General features: G+C 39.0%; 1 protein-coding gene across 1 annotated transcript; it reads right to left on the minus strand.

Annotated features, from left to right (window-relative positions):
- Positions 1-12: 12 nt before the first annotated feature.
- LOC131299666 (uncharacterized) lies at positions 13-15,569 on the minus strand. The gene is made up of 5 exons (XM_058325246.1): positions 15,399-15,569; positions 749-1,049; positions 462-671; positions 270-362; positions 13-171 (listed from the first exon to the last, which is right to left on the minus strand). The coding sequence occupies exons 2-5, from the start codon at positions 1,046-1,048 to the stop codon at positions 13-15; spliced, it is 762 nt and encodes a 253-aa protein (XP_058181229.1). The 5' UTR covers position 1,049; positions 15,399-15,569.
- Between the last annotated feature and the right edge of the window lie 3,511 nt (positions 15,570-19,080).

Below are 19,080 nucleotides of genomic sequence, written 5' to 3' on the forward strand. Positions count from 1 at the left end.
ACATTCAATCATTTAAAACATCAAAAGATAGTGCGACATAGTTTTCCTTACAATTTCCACAGCTTTTTCCTTAGTTTTGATATCACCATACTCTCCATTTTTATTTTGGCGAGCCTTTTTCCACAAAACACTCCTATCCACACTGACAACCGCCTCTTCGAATTTATTAGCCTACAAATCAAAGGCCATTGGTTGAAACACATAGCGCATATGATGACATTAGCCACATTATATGTTTAGGAGTAATAATTAGTTCTACAAACACTTACAATTTCTTCTTCAAGCCTAGAGTAACCTTTACGGCTAAATCTGTGGTCATATAAGTTGTGTTTTCGTCTACCTTGTTGCACTCCGCGAAACTCCTTCAAAAACACGAGGAAATCTTTACTAAAATAAGATAGGAATATAATTTAAATTGCATCACATTGACCTCTAACTAAAAGATAATTAACTTGACGTACCTCAAATTCTTTGGTAAGTTTTCTTTTGACGAATGAATCCCATTCTTTTTGCTCTAGAAAACTATAAGCTTCTGGTGGTTTTGAGAGAATGATAGGATTTGATTTGTTAGCATATATATGCTTGGTCAGACATTTCCTAAATGTCCTCAAACACGTTGCGATAGAAGATAAAATGCCTTTTTTACTCCTTAGGTCCACATCGAATGTCGCCTAACCAAATAAAGAAGACAAATTATACAATGAAACTTGTTGGTGAATTGAGAGGTATAAACATAACTCATCCTTACCGATACAGTTTCCCACAGTCTTTCTTTTACATCGTCCGTCACTTCAGACCAATATGTGTGCGATAGCGGGATCATAGTGTGAGCTAGGACTCCAAGATAACTCGCGAACTTTGCTCTATTAGTCCCTGTTGGCCGACCCATGTGGTCATATTTAATGACTTTTCGCATGCCTGAACTTCTATCTTTTATGACATTTGGTAGTGTTGTTGCACCTCTACCCTTTCTTTTCTTGCATTTTGGGTCTATCGAGGACGGTGTAGTATTGTCCTCATTACTAGGATGGTTATCATCAGAATCCATCCTGTATGAAATTGAAAGAAATAAGATATGATGATCATAGAGACAATAATAAAAGAAACTAGCACAAAGTACAAGCACAAGTTAAATGCATATAACAGTCAAAAACTAAACACAGACATCTATAGCAAGTTGACAAAATTAGAAATTAACTTTTAGCATTTCAACAAACATATAGCGAGAGGGAGAGACAACCAAGTTATGACAATTAAAGAAACAACATAGATTAATCTTGTATGTCCTCTACAAAAAGATAGAGATATTTTGACTTCTGATCACTAATTATCGATCCACGTTCCATCACAATCTCCCCGCACAAGAGGTAACACAAGATCATCGGTTTCATCTAATGATTCAACTTCTGGCAATACTCTATCAAATCCCTGAGGCTCGGCAAAACAATCATTGAGATCATTGATGAGCATAAAATATAGTACTTAAAAGACTTTCATACTGGCATGGTTAGTCCTAACTTTACAGTTATTTATGGCTCATTATCATTTATTTATGTTTTGTAGGTATTATAGACTTGTCACAAAAAAAAAGCTTCGTCCGTTGGATGTAGTTAGCGCAAAGATAGCCCAAAAGTCAATCGAGCCCATAATTCAAATGTGTGAAATGAACACACGGTGTTGAAATCAAGCGGTCCAAGATTAATCAAGTAGTGCACTAGAATTTGGAAGTCAGTCAAATTTCCATTGGCACAAAGATATTTGACTAGTTGAGCACACCTAGATTGTTAATGGACTGAATAGGAAAAGTTTTGGTCAGAAAATGATTCTCTTCCCTTTAGGATACCCATTAATTGGAAAGTTTTGATTCAAAAGAAATTTGGCAATCTTATTCAGAAAGGAAAGAGGGCCAATAAGGGGATATAAAAAGGAGGAGATTCACGGCTTGAGAGGACCTTTTTTTTCAAAACACAAGCAGCAACACCAACAAGGCAGCAGCTTCTTGGCGCGTACAGGAGCAGTGGCAGAGGAAAGGCTAGGGAAGAAAAAAATAACTACTTTAATTTTGTAAGCTTTCATGGAGTTCTTTTATGATATGATTATGTGTTTTGACTCCATGAGCGGCTAATCTCTTCAACTAGGGTTGAGGATGAAGCCCCATTAACGATTATTAGTTATATATTTATGAGATTTGATTTCACCCGAATATGGGGTTTTGATTATGATTAAATTGTTCTTACTCCAAATCAATTGTTAGAGATAGATTCTGGATATGAGTTCAATCATCTTTTTTCTCATGATTTGTAATTGTCTTTAACATTGAATGCTGGATTTTCATTGTTAACTATAAAACTGGATATTTATTGTGATTTGTTAAAAGCGGATACAATTAATGATTTGGTTTTATACTTGCGAGCGGAGAGGAACAAACATTAAACTTTTTGATGAACTTTCACGATGATATTTTCCGTAGTAACAGAATTAGCTTTCAGATTATCATGAAGAAATTTTGGGTAAAGGCAATGATCATGAATATATAATGATACGAGTTAATGGGTGTGGATTCCGAAACCCTAGTATTTTCACCTTTCATTAAAAAGAAGCTTTAATTTTCTCGTCTTGGATAATTTTGTTCATTGTTTTTACTTTTCACTTTTAGTTTAAGAATCAATCACAACTTTTTGTCAACTAGGTTAGGGTTTAGTCACTTTAAAATTATTTAGTTTTCCTATAAAAAATCACAAGTCCCTGTGGATTCGACCTCGCTCTTGCATTACTATACTTCGGTACGATTCGTGCACTTGCGAGTACATTAAAATTTCACATCAATCATCATCCACACTGCACAGATACCGATGCTAAGGAGGTTCAAGGACAATTGACCACCTTGAATCAAGTTAATCTTCTACAGAAAAAAACTTGCTTAGCCTGGGAAGCTAGAATAAAAGAATCAGACTTGTGGCCTATCCTTCCAAGCTCGACTAGCGTGAAACCAAGCTCATCCACTTTCACACCCTTTTTGCTGTCAACCCAATCACACTTAAACACTCGAATTTTCAACAGATTGTAATCAAGGTGCCATATCTCAGTAATAACCCCATAAAAGCTCATCTCCGCATACACAGGATTCTTATCCTTGTAACTAGCAACCTGCATTATTGTTGCCACTAAGCTAACTCCACTATTTTGGCTAACTCGTGAGCTATCAAGGTCCTTTGTATGATAACGACTACCATTTATAATGTAGCCTGAATACTTTATCACATCCAAGGAAGGTCCCTGGGCTATCCACTTTAGGTTGTGAGATATATTATGTTAGGCACTCAATTTTTCTGCAACCTGTGTAAAATTGAATTATTAGTAGATATACATTTTATTGACAAACAAGAAGTAAAAGATTTCATGTTTGATTGTTCTATTACCTTCCCATGAAGCCAATATATGAATGTCCTATTGTGTTCAAGTTGTAGCCACTTTTGATTTTTTAAATTACGAGGATATTGTCTTTTCAGCAAAGCCATGTGTTCCCTATCAAAGGATCAAGTAAGTCCTAAACAAATAGTTATAAAAATGCCAAACCACTATAAACAAATACAATTCCCATAATTCATGATCAATAGCAGTAACCTTACCCCCTGGTAAAGGTCTTCCGATGCTATCATCAGCGGTCATGTTCTTAGAAACGGGAACCCCAATTGCATCTACTTTGGATAAGAATTCTGCGCAAAACTCAACAGCTTCTTCTGCAATATATCTCTCAGCAATGCAACCCTCTGGACGATTATGGTTATGAACGCATCCCTTTAAAACCTTCATGAACCTTTCAAATGGGTACATCCATCGAAAGTGAACAAGTCCACAAAGTCGGACTTCTCTAACAAGATGCACCGTTAGATGAACCATGATATCAAAGAACGATGGTGGAAAGTACTTCTCAAGCAAACATAATGTGATTACCAGCTCATTTTGAATTTTGTCTAATTTTGACACATCCACCACTTTGCTACAAATGGCATTGAAAAAGAAACATAATCTCGTAAGAGCATATCTCACTTCTTTAGGCAACACAGATCGTATAGCCACAGGTAATAATTGTTGCATCAATACATGACAATCATGTGACTTTATACCATATAGTTTCAAATCTTGCATGGAGACATTGTTTCTCAAATTTGAAGAGTACCCATCTGGTACCTTGAGTTTTGAAAATGTCGTACAAAATCTTATCTTCTCCTCCCTAGACAATGTACAATAGGCTGGACGCAGGTAAGTTCGTTTTGCCCCAATCTGAGGTGCTAACTCTTGCTGCAAACCTCTCTCTAGGAGATCCAAACGAGCATTAATTCCATCCTTTGTTTTTCCTTGTATTTGAAGCAATGTACCAATGATGCTTTCCAATTCATTTTTTTCAATGTGCATAACATCCAAGCAGTGCCGAATATACAAGAACACCCAATATTCAAGCATAAAGAATATTGATTTTTTCTTCCAACATTTCGTACCAACCTTTGATGACTTCTTTTTGCTTGCCTTTCCCCAAGTGGTTTTTATCCCTTCTACCTCCCTTAACACCTCTTCCCCACTTAATGGCGATGGAGGTTCCCCAAACTCTTACTCACCATTAAATGCCTTCTTTTGCTTTCGATATGGATGATAGCGAGGAAGAAATTTTCTATGACCCTCATAACGATTCTTCTTACCATGCTTTAATCTACAAGAACATCTCCCTTCACTGCAAATTGGACATGCATAGTATCCCTTCACTGTGCAACCACTCAAATTCCCAAAAGCTGGACGATCATTAATAGTCCATAATAGCACGGCTCTTAACCTGAAATGTTGTTGCTTGTAAGCTTCATATGCTTCATCCATAGCAATTTCAAGTCATCTATTAGTGGCTCCAAAAACATGTGAATGTCATTACCAGGTTGTTGTGGACCAAATATCAACAGTGATAACATCATAAATTTCTTCTTCATGCATAACCTCGGTGGTAGATTGTACATAACCAAAATAACTGGCCAGCAACTATATCGACTACTGAGGGACCTATGTGGATTTATCTCATCTGCAGAAAGAGCTAACCGAAGGTTTCTTGGCTCCGAGGCAAAGTTTGGCCAAAGATGGTCTACTAACTTCCATTGCGGGGAATCTGCTGGGTGACGTAATTGGCCATCAGACTCTCTTTGCTGAGCATGCCATGTCAAGTTTTCTGTTGTTTCTACTGACTGATACATCCTTCGGAACCTCGGGATTATGGGGAAGTACCATTAAACTTTTGCCAGAACACCATCTCTTATTTCGGTGGAATTTTTCTGTAGAGACCCGTATTTTAGGGCCGTATTTTTTTTTAAGAAATATTAAAATTATCGAGTAATGACGTAAATTGTGGAAATTTGAATAAAGGCATGGTTATAAGATTAGGGGATCAATGTGACATAATTGCAAGTGCAGGGGTGAAAGTGTGATAAGTATATATGTATATGTATATGGGCGTACAGGAAAAAAACCATTTTTTCCCCTTTTCCTTTTTTTTTTTCTTTCTCTCGGCTCTCTCCCTCCGAAACTCTCCCTCCACTTCTCTCCTCGATTTCATCAACTTAGAGCGTGATTCCGAACAAAGCCCAAGAATTAAAGTCGTTATACGGCGCATGGGCTTTCCAAATATCCAAGAAAAATCATGATCGGACCGCGTGGGAGCTTGGTTGACTTGGTCAAAGGTTCGGGTTTTGCTCAAAACCCATGAGGTAGGGATCTCTTACTCTTGTTATGCGTTTATACGGTGTTTACGTACCTAGATCGTGCTTTGTTTCGTTGTTTGAGGTTGTTTGTTCCATTTCCGAAAATTCTGCAGAAACAGGGTCTTTGTTTTTGGGGTTTTACGCCTTCTTAAACTCATGATTGAATTTTGGTTCCTTCGTATGAAATAGAGTAGACTTAGAGCCCGTTCTAATGCCGCTGGAATCATACGAAACCGTTGAGAATTGAATTGATGGTGATTTTTAGAAAACTGGTCTGCAATCTGTCTCGTGTTCTGGATGTCAGCCCACTTCGAATGGCCATAACTTCCTCGTCCGATGTCCGTTTCATGCAAACTTTATATCGATTCGAAGGTCTTGAAGTCAGCTTTCATTTGCCACTAGAATCGTCTTAAAACTCTTAGTACACAGAAAGTTATGTTCGTTTGAGTGGAGGTGTGTCAATCTGTCATGCTGCGCGACAGATTCGTGTAGCCTGGGAAAACCCCTGTTTAACCACCCTTTGAGGGCAGATTTGATAAGGGTTCCTTCGTGACTTTTAAGCTTCGTTCAATCATGCAACTATTGGGACTGGAATCACTCAAAAATATTAAGAACTCGATTTATAGTAATTTTTAGAAGATTGAACGAAAATCTGAAAATCTGGGCAGGGTATCGGGCTGCGTTTTCTTTTTATTGTTTGTTATGGTTAAATGATGCTATTGGTTATGGGTCCTTGTGGGTTTTAAAGATTAGTAAGTTGGTGATAATTTGGCGTTGGAATCATTGAAAAATATTGAGTATGCAATTTTTAATGATGTTGTATAATCGTTTTAACTCGATAATGGGTGTGAGATTGATGATGGATGGATTGTGCATAATGAAGGATGTTTATGGACCTATGATTCGAGTGTTACGGCTACGTGTGACATCGAACTTTGTATGTATCATGGTGTGGCATGTCATAGAGTATGGACAATGGATGGAGTCGTATCCAACTTCGGATGTCGACGAAGGTTACGGGGCCTAACATCGTCCGGAATTCACGTCAATATGGACGGAGCCCGGTTCACCTCATTGGTGGGACCTTGGCGAGGGTTACGGGGCCTAACACCGCCCGGAATTCACGTCAATATGGACGGAGCCCGGTTCACCTCATTGGTGGGACCTTGGCGAGGGTTACGGGGCCTAACACCGCCCGGAATTCACGTCAATATGGACGGAGCCCGGTTCACCTCATTGGTGGGACCTTGGCGAGGGTTACGGGGCCCAATACCGCCCGGAATTCACGTCAATATGGACGGAGCCTGGTTCACCTTCTTGGTGGGACCTTGGCGAGGGTTACGGGGCCCAACACCGCCCGGAATTCACGTCAATATGGACGGAGCCTGGTTCACCTCATTGGTGGGACCTTGGCGAGGGTTACGGGGCCTAACACCGCCCGGAATTCACGTCAATATGGACGGAGCCCGGTTCACCTCATTGGTGGGACCTTGCCGAGGGTTATGGGGCCGAATACCGCCCGGAATTCACGTCAATATGGACGGAGCCTGGTTCACCTTCTTGGTGGGACCTTGGCGAGGGTTACGGGGCCCAACACCGCCCGAAATTTACGTCAATATGGACGGAGCCAGGTTCACCTTCTTGGTGGGACCTTGGCGGGGGTTACGGGGCCCAACATTGCCCGGTGCATTGCTTTCATCACATATCACGCATTGTTGATTGATTGAGCTAGACTTATGACCTGTGTTGCTTGAGAAATGAAAAGAGAGATAAAGTTGTTAATCTAATGTTTGGCTTGTCGTTCGACTTTGAACCGTATCTTGGATTACTATTCTTCCTCACTGAGCCTCTTGTTCGGTACAAATCAAGGAAACTAGTTCTTGTTGCATGGAGTGGCTAATACTTGAGAAATGAAAGATAAATCAATTATGTTAAAAAAAAGGAAATCCAATGATATGTTTGTGGTGTTCTGCTGATAGATATACTCATTGTTATTAGCGTCTTGGGGTTCGTTGTACATATAAAATGTTGCTCACCTACCACTGTTGGTGCATGATCATCACATATTCGTATGGATCGAGGCAAAATGGAGTAATTGCGTAGCGATGGACAAGTGACGATTGAGGATAAGTTGTGGTCTAATTAGGATAATTCGAGTTGGTTTATGCTTCTAGTTTGATGTATGAGCTGTTAGAAATACCTTTATGAAATTATGATCTCCTGGTTGTAGTATGCTCGTTTGTGGTGGAAAACTCACGTTTCTTTGTGGTATCTCGTCTCATCACTCAGTCTAGGTGTATGATTCATCACATTTTCATATAGCTTGCGTATAGATTTCCCTACTGGGCTTGTGTAGCTCACCCTATCATTTTCAGGTACGATTCAAGGAAGTTGACATGGAGTACATGTTGTGCATTTGTGACCAAACCTTTAAAAAAATATTCAAGAAGGATTTCATAGCACAAGATCTGAAAGAGCATTTTTTTTTTGGAAAGATAGTATTTGTAAATTGTAATAATATTTCCCTAGGATATTGGTATTATGATGATTTAGGGCCTTCGAGTTGGAATGTAATATTTGAATTTATTTGAGAACAGTGAACAAAAAGATCTTTTGGGGTATTATTTGTATTACAGCGAGGACTTTATTTATTAAAAGTGTTTATTATTTATGTTGAAAATCGAGGGCGTGACAACTTGGTATCAAAGCATTAGGTTTGAATACCTAGAGACCGTGGGGAGACTTAGTCTCATGGGTTTAAAAATCATTGCCCTTTTTTTTAAAAATATGAGTGAGCTTGCATGACTGTCGCGTGTTCAATGAACTAGCATTGCATTTAAGTCTGCATGAAACTGTGAATAGCTAATGCTCGTGTCTGAGAAAGAGAAAAGTTTGACCTCCTTGTAGTGGTTATGGTTGCGACCGTTGTTATCGTTATCGTTACTATTGGTAGTTTTGGCCTTGAGCCATTGGTAGTAAGGTGCCTTTTTTTTAGATGAGTTGTTAGACGGGAAAGAATCTGAAAGGCTGAGATTGTTGTAGCACTTATGCGTAGTGGCGATGTCGACATGTGAGAGGTGATCTCTTTTAGTATGTAATAGAAGCGTTAGACCGTAAGTGAGGTTTGTGAGCTAAGTGTTTGAAGTGTTTTATTTGAATTGCGCAGATTACGTGTTAGGTTTTAAATACTTTGAATAAATTTTTTTTTTAAGTGAGTGAAGTGTATCATAGCTAGAGGATTGAGTGAGTGAGTGTCTTGAGTGTGTTCGAAGGGATGATGTCTTGTTGTGATAATGATTGTGTTTTGTTATTGTTATGGTGGTTATTAAAGTAGTGATTTTGAGTATAGGTAAGGCAGTGGAGCCCGCCTAGGGAATTATATGTATTTGAGGTTGACTTAGGAAGATGAGGGTTATAGGTAGGGTGTCTAGATACAGTATGTGTCTCCTGGACACCCAGGCGACTACCGAATAGATCCAGTTGGAAGATGCGCTTGATCACCGCTCCTTCTAGATGGAACTCTCGGGAAGTCAATTGGACACTAGGTTTATACTTAGGGATAAGATCTCTAGGTTTGAGACAGATGTCTATATGTAGAAATTTTGTAGAAAATGATGTGCTATGGTGTTGTTGTAGTCATTGTAGTGATTGCTGTAGTGGTGATATTATGAGAGATCGATAGGAGAATATTAGTTGTGTTATTCGGAGAGAGGGAAAGTATGACACAGGGAGAACGATAGTGATGCAACTTAAGTCAAATGGTCAATATATGCAAGGTAAGGAAATTGTTTGAAGTAGGGGCGATATGAGGTTGAACTATTAAGGGTGATAATGAAGTGGAGTGTAGTTGGTGTTTTTAGTGGGAATGGTGCGAAATTGGTGGTGAGCGTGACTGCTAGAATAAGATTGATTCTTAAGTGATGAGATGTTGATAGGTTGCAATATTGTTAAAATAGAAGAATGATTTGTATTGATGATACGTGCATTTATGATATGATGTTTAGGATTGTAAATGTGAGAAATACGTGATTTGATTTGACAGAATGAATGAGAAAGCTCGAGATTGGTAAAGTGAATAGACACTGTATAAGGTTTTGTGAGAGTAAAAGAAACAAGATGACTGTTGGGCTTCCTGAAGCCATGAATTATAAAGTAGTGGATACTTGGTGAGTCTGTTGGACACTCGGGGAGTTCGTTGAATACCTTTTGAATCCGTTGGATATTGAGTGAGTGTTAATGCGTGAATATGTGGTTGGTGTTGTGTAAGCCATTAAATTGTACGGTTGATTTTCAGGAGATATTCATGTATGAAATGTGTTGGTATTTCATTTAAGTGCTTGATCTGTTGTGTAATCTGAATGTGTGAAATTTGCCCTTAAGATGCAGTCCAGAATTGGTAAAAAGAGTTATGGGGATACAAAGAGGTGTGAGTTAGAGATTGTGGTTTGCGGTTTTGATTTATGTGTATTGAGTATCTATGTATGAAATTATTGGTGTTCGGTTAATGGAAGTGTCCTATTGATACATCTGAAGATCGGGTTGAAGTCAAAACTTATTTTTCTTTTTTTTTCCGAATGAGAGTGATGTTGTATGAAAGTTGATTTTTAGTTTAGTTCATTTTGAAAAATAATACCGATACAAGTTGGGAGTCGACTATATCATGCTGATGTGAACCTTATCTTAAATTCGTTACTATGTTGTGATTGTTGTCTAAATTGTTTCGTTACCCTTAAAAGACTAGGTGAGGTGCATAAGATTGATTGGTGATGATATCTTTTAAAAAAAAAAAAAAATTGTAAATGAACTTTTCCTGTTAAATTCTATAAAATTTCGCCACAAGGTGGACGCGTTTCGATGATTTTTCAACTACGGAAACTAAAATTTTCAATGGATCAAGTTTTCCGTCAAAATTGCTTGGAGGTGTGTGATATTACACTTTTACTATGAGAATGGTGAGTGGGAAACTCATTATTGTTGTTTAATTCTGATCTCATTGTGTCGGACACGTAGACTTTGAGCTAACGTATGCCTTTAAAGGGAACGTGTCTTGAGTTAGCGTTGAGGCTCATTAGAGCTTTGCTTATGTGAGTCTTGAGAGCGAGAGTAAGTTGAATAATAAGAAAGAAAGTGAAATAGAAACGTATGGGAGTTGACCACTTTCCTAGCGTACATGAAGAGTCTTATAAACCTCAAGGGAGAGAATGGAAAATCTTGAACTTGTTAATTGTATATGGCTTGGCAAGTTGTTGAGTTACGATGTCGTGAAGTCCTCCTTTGTGTTTGGATACTATCCTTAGAACCGGAACTGATTAATCGGAAAGAGTGAATGGATACGGTTTGGGAGACCAAAACTGATTGCTAACACGAGAAAGATTCATACGAACACGGCAGCTCCTTCATCGATGTGTGTGAACCTTAGGATCTTACGATTGCTTTGGTAAGAGGTGATACAAATTGATTGTGGCATTGTAGAGTTCATTGCATCTTGGACACGAGAGTAGATGGGTACGAAACATCGTGAGTGGACACGGTTTTGTGGATTAGAGTCTTCTTTGATGATGTGTTTTCGTAGGTTTGATTTAAATTTCGAGGACGAAATTTCTTTAAGGAGGGTAGGGTGTAGAGACCCGTATTTTAGGGCCGTATTTTTTTTTAAGAAATATTAAAATTATCGAGTAATGACGTAAATTGTGGAAATTTGAATAAAGGCATGGTTATAAGATTAGGGGATCAATGTGACATAATTGCAAGTGCAGGGGTGAAAGTGTGATAAGTATATATGTATATGTATATGGGCGTACAGGAAAAAAACCATTTTTTCCCCTTTTCCTTTTTTTTTTTCTTTCTCTCGGCTCTCTCCCTCCGAAACTCTCCCTCCACTTCTCTCCTCGATTTCATCAACTTAGAGCGTGATTCCGAACAAAGCCCAAGAATTAAAGTCGTTATACGGCGCATGGGCTTTCCAAATATCCAAGAAAAATCATGATCGGACCGCGTGGGAGCTTGGTTGACTTGGTCAAAGGTTCGGGTTTTGCTCAAAACCCATGAGGTAGGGATCTCTTACTCTTGTTATGCGTTTATACGGTGTTTACGTACCTAGATCGTGCTTTGTTTCGTTGTTTGAGGTTGTTTGTTCCATTTCCGAAAATTCTGCAGAAACAGGGTCTTTGTTTTTGGGGTTTTACGCCTTCTTAAACTCATGATTGAATTTTGGTTCCTTCGTATGAAATAGAGTAGACTTAGAGCCCGTTCTAATGCCGCTGGAATCATACGAAACCGTTGAGAATTGAATTGATGGTGATTTTTAGAAAACTGGTCTGCAATCTGTCTCGTGTTCTGGATGTCAGCCCACTTCGAATGGCCATAACTTCCTCGTCCGATGTCCGTTTCATGCAAACTTTATATCGATTCGAAGGTCTTGAAGTCAGCTTTCATTTGCCACTAGAATCGTCTTAAAACTCTTAGTACACAGAAAGTTATGTTCGTTTGAGTGGAGGTGTGTCAATCTGTCATGCTGCGCGACAGATTCGTGTAGCCTGGGAAAACCCCTGTTTAACCACCCTTTGAGGGCAGATTTGATAAGGGTTCCTTCGTGACTTTTAAGCTTCGTTCAATCATGCAACTATTGGGACTGGAATCACTCAAAAATATTAAGAACTCGATTTATAGTAATTTTTAGAAGATTGAACGAAAATCTGAAAATCTGGGCAGGGTATCGGGCTGCGTTTTCTTTTTATTGTTTGTTATGGTTAAATGATGCTATTGGTTATGGGTCCTTGTGGGTTTTAAAGATTAGTAAGTTGGTGATAATTTGGCGTTGGAATCATTGAAAAATATTGAGTATGCAATTTTTAATGATGTTGTATAATCGTTTTAACTCGATAATGGGTGTGAGATTGATGATGGATGGATTGTGCATAATGAAGGATGTTTATGGACCTATGATTCGAGTGTTACGGCTACGTGTGACATCGAACTTTGTATGTATCATGGTGTGGCATGTCATAGAGTATGGACAATGGATGGAGTCGTATCCAACTTCGGATGTCGACGAAGGTTACGGGGCCTAACATCGTCCGGAATTCACGTCAATATGGACGGAGCCCGGTTCACCTCATTGGTGGGACCTTGGCGAGGGTTACGGGGCCTAACACCGCCCGGAATTCACGTCAATATGGACGGAGCCCGGTTCACCTCATTGGTGGGACCTTGGCGAGGGTTACGGGGCCTAACACCGCCCGGAATTCACGTCAATATGGACGGAGCCCGGTTCACCTCATTGGTGGGACCTTGGCGAGGGTTACGGGGCCCAATACCGCCCGGAATTCACGTCAATATGGACGGAGCCTGGTTCACCTTCTTGGTGGGACCTTGGCGAGGGTTACGGGGCCCAACACCGCCCGGAATTCACGTCAATATGGACGGAGCCTGGTTCACCTCATTGGTGGGACCTTGGCGAGGGTTACGGGGCCTAACACCGCCCGGAATTCACGTCAATATGGACGGAGCCCGGTTCACCTCATTGGTGGGACCTTGCCGAGGGTTATGGGGCCGAATACCGCCCGGAATTCACGTCAATATGGACGGAGCCTGGTTCACCTTCTTGGTGGGACCTTGGCGAGGGTTACGGGGCCCAACACCGCCCGAAATTTACGTCAATATGGACGGAGCCAGGTTCACCTTCTTGGTGGGACCTTGGCGGGGGTTACGGGGCCCAACATTGCCCGGTGCATTGCTTTCATCACATATCACGCATTGTTGATTGATTGAGCTAGACTTATGACCTGTGTTGCTTGAGAAATGAAAAGAGAGATAAAGTTGTTAATCTAATGTTTGGCTTGTCGTTCGACTTTGAACCGTATCTTGGATTACTATTCTTCCTCACTGAGCCTCTTGTTCGGTACAAATCAAGGAAACTAGTTCTTGTTGCATGGAGTGGCTAATACTTGAGAAATGAAAGATAAATCAATTATGTTAAAAAAAAGGAAATCCAATGATATGTTTGTGGTGTTCTGCTGATAGATATACTCATTGTTATTAGCGTCTTGGGGTTCGTTGTACATATAAAATGTTGCTCACCTACCACTGTTGGTGCATGATCATCACATATTCGTATGGATCGAGGCAAAATGGAGTAATTGCGTAGCGATGGACAAGTGACGATTGAGGATAAGTTGTGGTCTAATTAGGATAATTCGAGTTGGTTTATGCTTCTAGTTTGATGTATGAGCTGTTAGAAATACCTTTATGAAATTATGATCTCCTGGTTGTAGTATGCTCGTTTGTGGTGGAAAACTCACGTTTCTTTGTGGTATCTCGTCTCATCACTCAGTCTAGGTGTATGATTCATCACATTTTCATATAGCTTGCGTATAGATTTCCCTACTGGGCTTGTGTAGCTCACCCTATCATTTTCAGGTACGATTCAAGGAAGTTGACATGGAGTACATGTTGTGCATTTGTGACCAAACCTTTAAAAAAATATTCAAGAAGGATTTCATAGCACAAGATCTGAAAGAGCATTTTTTTTTTTTGGAAAGATAGTATTTGTAAATTGTAATAATATTTCCCTAGGATATTGGTATTATGATGATTTAGGGCCTTCGAGTTGGAATGTAATATTTGAATTTATTTGAGAACAGTGAACAAAAAGATCTTTTGGGGTATTATTTGTATTACAGCGAGGACTTTATTTATTAAAAGTGTTTATTATTTATGTTGAAAATCGAGGGCGTGACATTTTCTTTAACTTCCATCTTGACGTGTTACATGTAGGACACGAAGTCGTAGTTTTTAACTCCTTTCGATAAAGTACGCAATCATTAGGACATGCGTGTATTTCTCATACTCCATCCCCAATGCAGCCATAGTTTTCCCAGCCTCGTATATGCATAATGGCAGTTCATTGCTATTTGGTAACAAGTCACCCACCATTTCCAGAAGCTTAGCAAAACCTTTATTGGTCAAATCATTCTTAGCTTTGTATTTATATATTCTGACCAAGGCAGATAATTTTGTGAATTTTGTGCAGCCGGGGAACAATGGTTTTTCTGCATCTTCAATTAACTTTTTGAACTTCCTAGGGTCAACCATGCAATCATTGTAGGCAGCTTCAACCATTTCTACTGCCTCTTGCGCATCGTTTAAGGGGGGCAAATTGACTTCTTGATATGAAAATTTTCGAGTGTTCTGATATGAAAAATCTCGAGTGTTTACACTCTGTGATGCCCTACTAGTGACTGGTTCCCCATGCCATATCCATGTACGATAACTTCTATCAATACCATTGACAAACAAATGATTTCTTATCTCTGGAATAGGTTGTCGTATCAAGTTCCCACTTTGTATACATGGACACTGAATAGATTCAAGATCCTTTGCATGAATGGTAGCAAAGTTCAGAAATTGTTCAGCTCCATCCTCATAGTCTTTTGATCTTCGGTCCTTCAGTATCCAAGATTTATCCATCTTGGATGGATTTTTCTATCCCAATATATAACTACAAAAGAGAAACACATTTACGAAGATCTCGTACAAAAATCATAAAAAAATTATCATGTTGGGAAACACAGACACAATTGAATCAATACACTAGGAAAGCATCGTACAAAAATTGTCATGTAGGGAACCAAATTGGAAAAGAACACATAGTGAGCTTACCAAGGTCTTTGGAATGAATGGAGCTCTTCGGCGACAATCACTTTGCTGTCTAATGCACAATTCTGTAGTTCACAGTCTCTGAATGTAGAAAAACATATAATTTGTTAAGTGCTTCAATTCAAAAATTTGATAGTTAAACATTAGAGCAAACCCACATAGTAGACATGGGCACCGAATAGATGAAAAAGTGTTTGTGTGCACGTGAGTGCGAGAGAAAGGGATTAACATGACTTTACGATTGCATGAGTATGATCATGTTTTGAAACCTTCGTTCAGTATTAGGGAAGATATAGCTATGATGCAATCAAGAATCTGCTCGATTCAATTGATGTGACAGTCAACTGCTTCTGAGACTCAAGATACTATAGCTGTCTGTTTATTCCTGTACATAATGACTTGAGAAAGTCATTGTCTTTAAGTTTTTTTTTGGTAACTATCATTGCCCTTGTCCTTGTCCTTAAGTTATAAGAGTTTATGAGTTTGTATGTGCAGATTATGATAAATAGGAATCAGTTATGGGTTTGAAATGGGAGAACTGAGTGGATATCTTTAGAACTTCAAATACTAGAAACCATGCTTGACATACACAATTATTGAAACAAGCATCTTTAATGGTTCTTCAGAAAGCTTGAACCGACTTTATCACATTGCATGGGAATAACTAATTATAATTTTTGGGTGTGTGGGTGTTACTGTAAGTGTGTGAAGTGACAACGTATTAATTGGGAAAAAGAAGTGGAGAAAGAATGCAGACTATCCCTGCATCAATCATGTAACGCCCCGAATTTTGGGTACGTTAAAAAGACAATTTATTCATAAAATCAAATGGAGTCTGGCTCGTTATTACAACATAACTCTCATGAGAGTACTTTTATTACACAAGGGAAGGAAACTAAGGTTGCTAATTACAGCTCCGCCTGCTCCTCCATCTGAGCCAACTCTTCAGCTCCAAAGGCCTCCAAGGTGTACTGCTCACCTTGATCATCTACAAAGTTTGACACATTATACCAGCGTCGCCACCGATATAATATGTCAGGGTCACCAAAAAGGCAACACCGTGAGCTACGAAAGCTCAATAGAAAAATCCTTACCCACCTATCTTAACTTACAAACAATAAGACATCGATTTCCACATGATACGTGTATACACAGCTACAAAAGACAATATCAATAACACATCCGCAATCGCTATATAACTATCGTTGGTGTCCAAGATTCTCCGAGTTTCTCCTACGCAACTCATCATAAACCGTGTCTCCATTTTCATATTCAAATCAACATTTCCAAAAATCCGTTTGTTCAACACACCCAACCTCGGTTCCGCCGCGCCGGGTTCTTGAGTATCCTCACAATGGTTCCGCCGCGCTGGGTTCCCATTGGCACACAAAACTTGCATTGGCTCCTCTCCATGGATAACCAAGCCACATTACCAATGAGGCTACCACGTCCGGCCGAATTGGCAATCTTCACAATGGGCTACCAAGTCCGGCCACATTGTGGTTTTCACAATCCACGCAATGGGCTACCAAGTCCGGCCACATTACGAGTTTTCATACACACAATGGGCTACCAAGTCCGGCCACGTTGCGGTTTTCACAATCCACACGATGGGCTACCACGTCCGGCCACATCGCGGGTTTCCATACACACAATGGGCTACCAAGTCCGGCCACATTGCGGTTTCAAAACACATCTCATCATTATCCACACCCTAGGTGTCATGTTTCTACTTTCTCGATTCTCGTGTCTCATTACATGCAAAGACTCCGCGGTAGGACAAAAATAAGCATGAATCATTCTAACAAGATCATCTAATTCTATATTACTTATCACGCTCAATCACCACTTATAGCATAGCGCCACATGTACGGACGCCCTTAGAGTGTATCACTTATGCTTATTCAAAGCACAACGCCACATGTACGAACGCCTTTGGAGTGAAATCACTTATGCTTTATCACACCACAAGTAATACAAGCAATTCATATATGCATACTCATAATCATTTAAAGATCAAAATACAAATACTTCTAAACAAACGATAAGTTCTATCTTTCGAATCTACTTAAACTTAGAGAAGTGAGTAGAGGTATTCTACCGTTCTTCTTAGTAATTCAAAACAACAACGTTATACTTGAGTAAGTAAGTAAATAGGAAGTAAGTAAGGATTTCCTTACCGTTCTTCTAGGCGGTAGTAATGGTTTACGGATGGTAATCGGCGGTTGGATGGAGTAACTTCCTACGGTATGCCTTCGAGAGCTTCGAAAGAGAATGGTTTCTCTCGAAACTTCTTCTTGATTAACACTACTCTACTTTATGGATCGAAGGGTGGTCGAGTGGCGATTTAGGTTGAGTTTCTTGAAGAACACAAGAAGAACTCAAGAACAATAAGAACAAAAGAAAGAACAAAGGAAATTCTAGAGAGAAGTTGGAGCAATGAGAAGGTGTGAGTTCAATGCTTGGAATGGGGTCCTATTTATAGGAAAAAATCTTGGCTCCCTCTCCCTCTCTAATGGCCGGCCCCTCTCTCTCTCTATATCTCCCATGGATTTGCTCCATAACTCAATATTTCACTTGTCAAACTTTGATTGAAAGCTTGATGGGTTAGGGTTTTAGGCTTGCATGGCTAGGATTTGTACCAAGGATTTGATTATGGAAGATTTGTTGGAAGAAAGGAGACAATGGTACATGACTTGGTTTTAAACAAATCATAGAAGTACAAAGGAGAGTTAGTTTTGGCTAGGAAAAAGATTCACCCAAGGGTTTGAAAGATGAAGAAAGATCATGGAAGGTACAATCAAATTTCCTCTCTCTTTCCTCCTTTCTCTCTCTCCTCTCTCCCTCCTCTCTCTCGGCACCTCCCTCTCTCTCTCTCCTAGTACACTATATATATATATATATATATATAAGCAAGAAAGAATAAGAAAGTACTAAGGTACAAGATTTTCCAAATCCAAAATCCTATTTAAAGAAATCCAATAAGGCACATGTTTGATTAAATAAATAAACTAGTGTACTAATGTACTCTAGGAAGATCAACTCCCCAATAAATAAATCCAATTGGGTACAAAACCCTAATATAAAATAATATTAAGGTACCTAGGAAATCTTAGGCTTTTAAGACTACTAAGTACTCTAATAATAAAATATATGTACTTTATCACATGGGTAATTAGAAAAGACTAGTTTATTAAAACCCTTGTACTTGTTTGAAAGACTAAACCTTTTACCCAATGGATAATAAATCTCCTAACTTTTATTATCCAATGGACAATAGTTACTAGGGAACTTTTATATTAAAATAATTAAAGTCCTTTAAAGCATGTGACAAAAGCCCTATATTTAAATATAGGTGTGGTACCAAGAACCCCAATTAAATAAAAGGCTAGGATTCTCCCCATTAGATTATAATAGAGTACAAGTACTAGGAAATCTAGGGTTTAGATATACCCCAATATTTTAATGCATAAAATCACATGGGAAATCCATACTTGATTATTTAAATAGAACCTTGTACCTTGTTAAAAGATTATGGCTATTACCCAATGGATAATAATTCCCTTAGCGGTTAATAACCAAAGGATAATAAAGGTGCAAGTACTTTTATCTTTAAAATAAGATTTTGAAAAGACTACATGTACATTTAGTCAAATATAATAATGAAAAGCTTATTGTCCAATGG

The sequence above is a fragment of the Rhododendron vialii genome, chromosome 9a (assembly GCF_030253575.1).
Source record: "Rhododendron vialii isolate Sample 1 chromosome 9a, ASM3025357v1".
Classification (NCBI taxonomy): Eukaryota; Viridiplantae; Streptophyta; class Magnoliopsida; order Ericales; family Ericaceae; genus Rhododendron; species Rhododendron vialii.

Excerpts from the sequence above, each read along its gene's own strand:
- LOC131299666 (XM_058325246.1), bottom strand. The coding sequence starts at position 1,048 with ATGGATTCTGATGATAACCATCCTAGTAATGAGGACAATACTACACCG. Across the intron at positions 672-748 it reads GACTGTGGGAAACTGTATCG|GCGACATTCGATGTGGACCT; the intron begins GTAAGGATGAGT and ends TTATTTGGTTAG. Across the intron at positions 363-461 it reads AACTTACCAAAGAATTTGAG|GAGTTTCGCGGAGTGCAACA; the intron begins GTACGTCAAGTT and ends GTGTTTTTGAAG.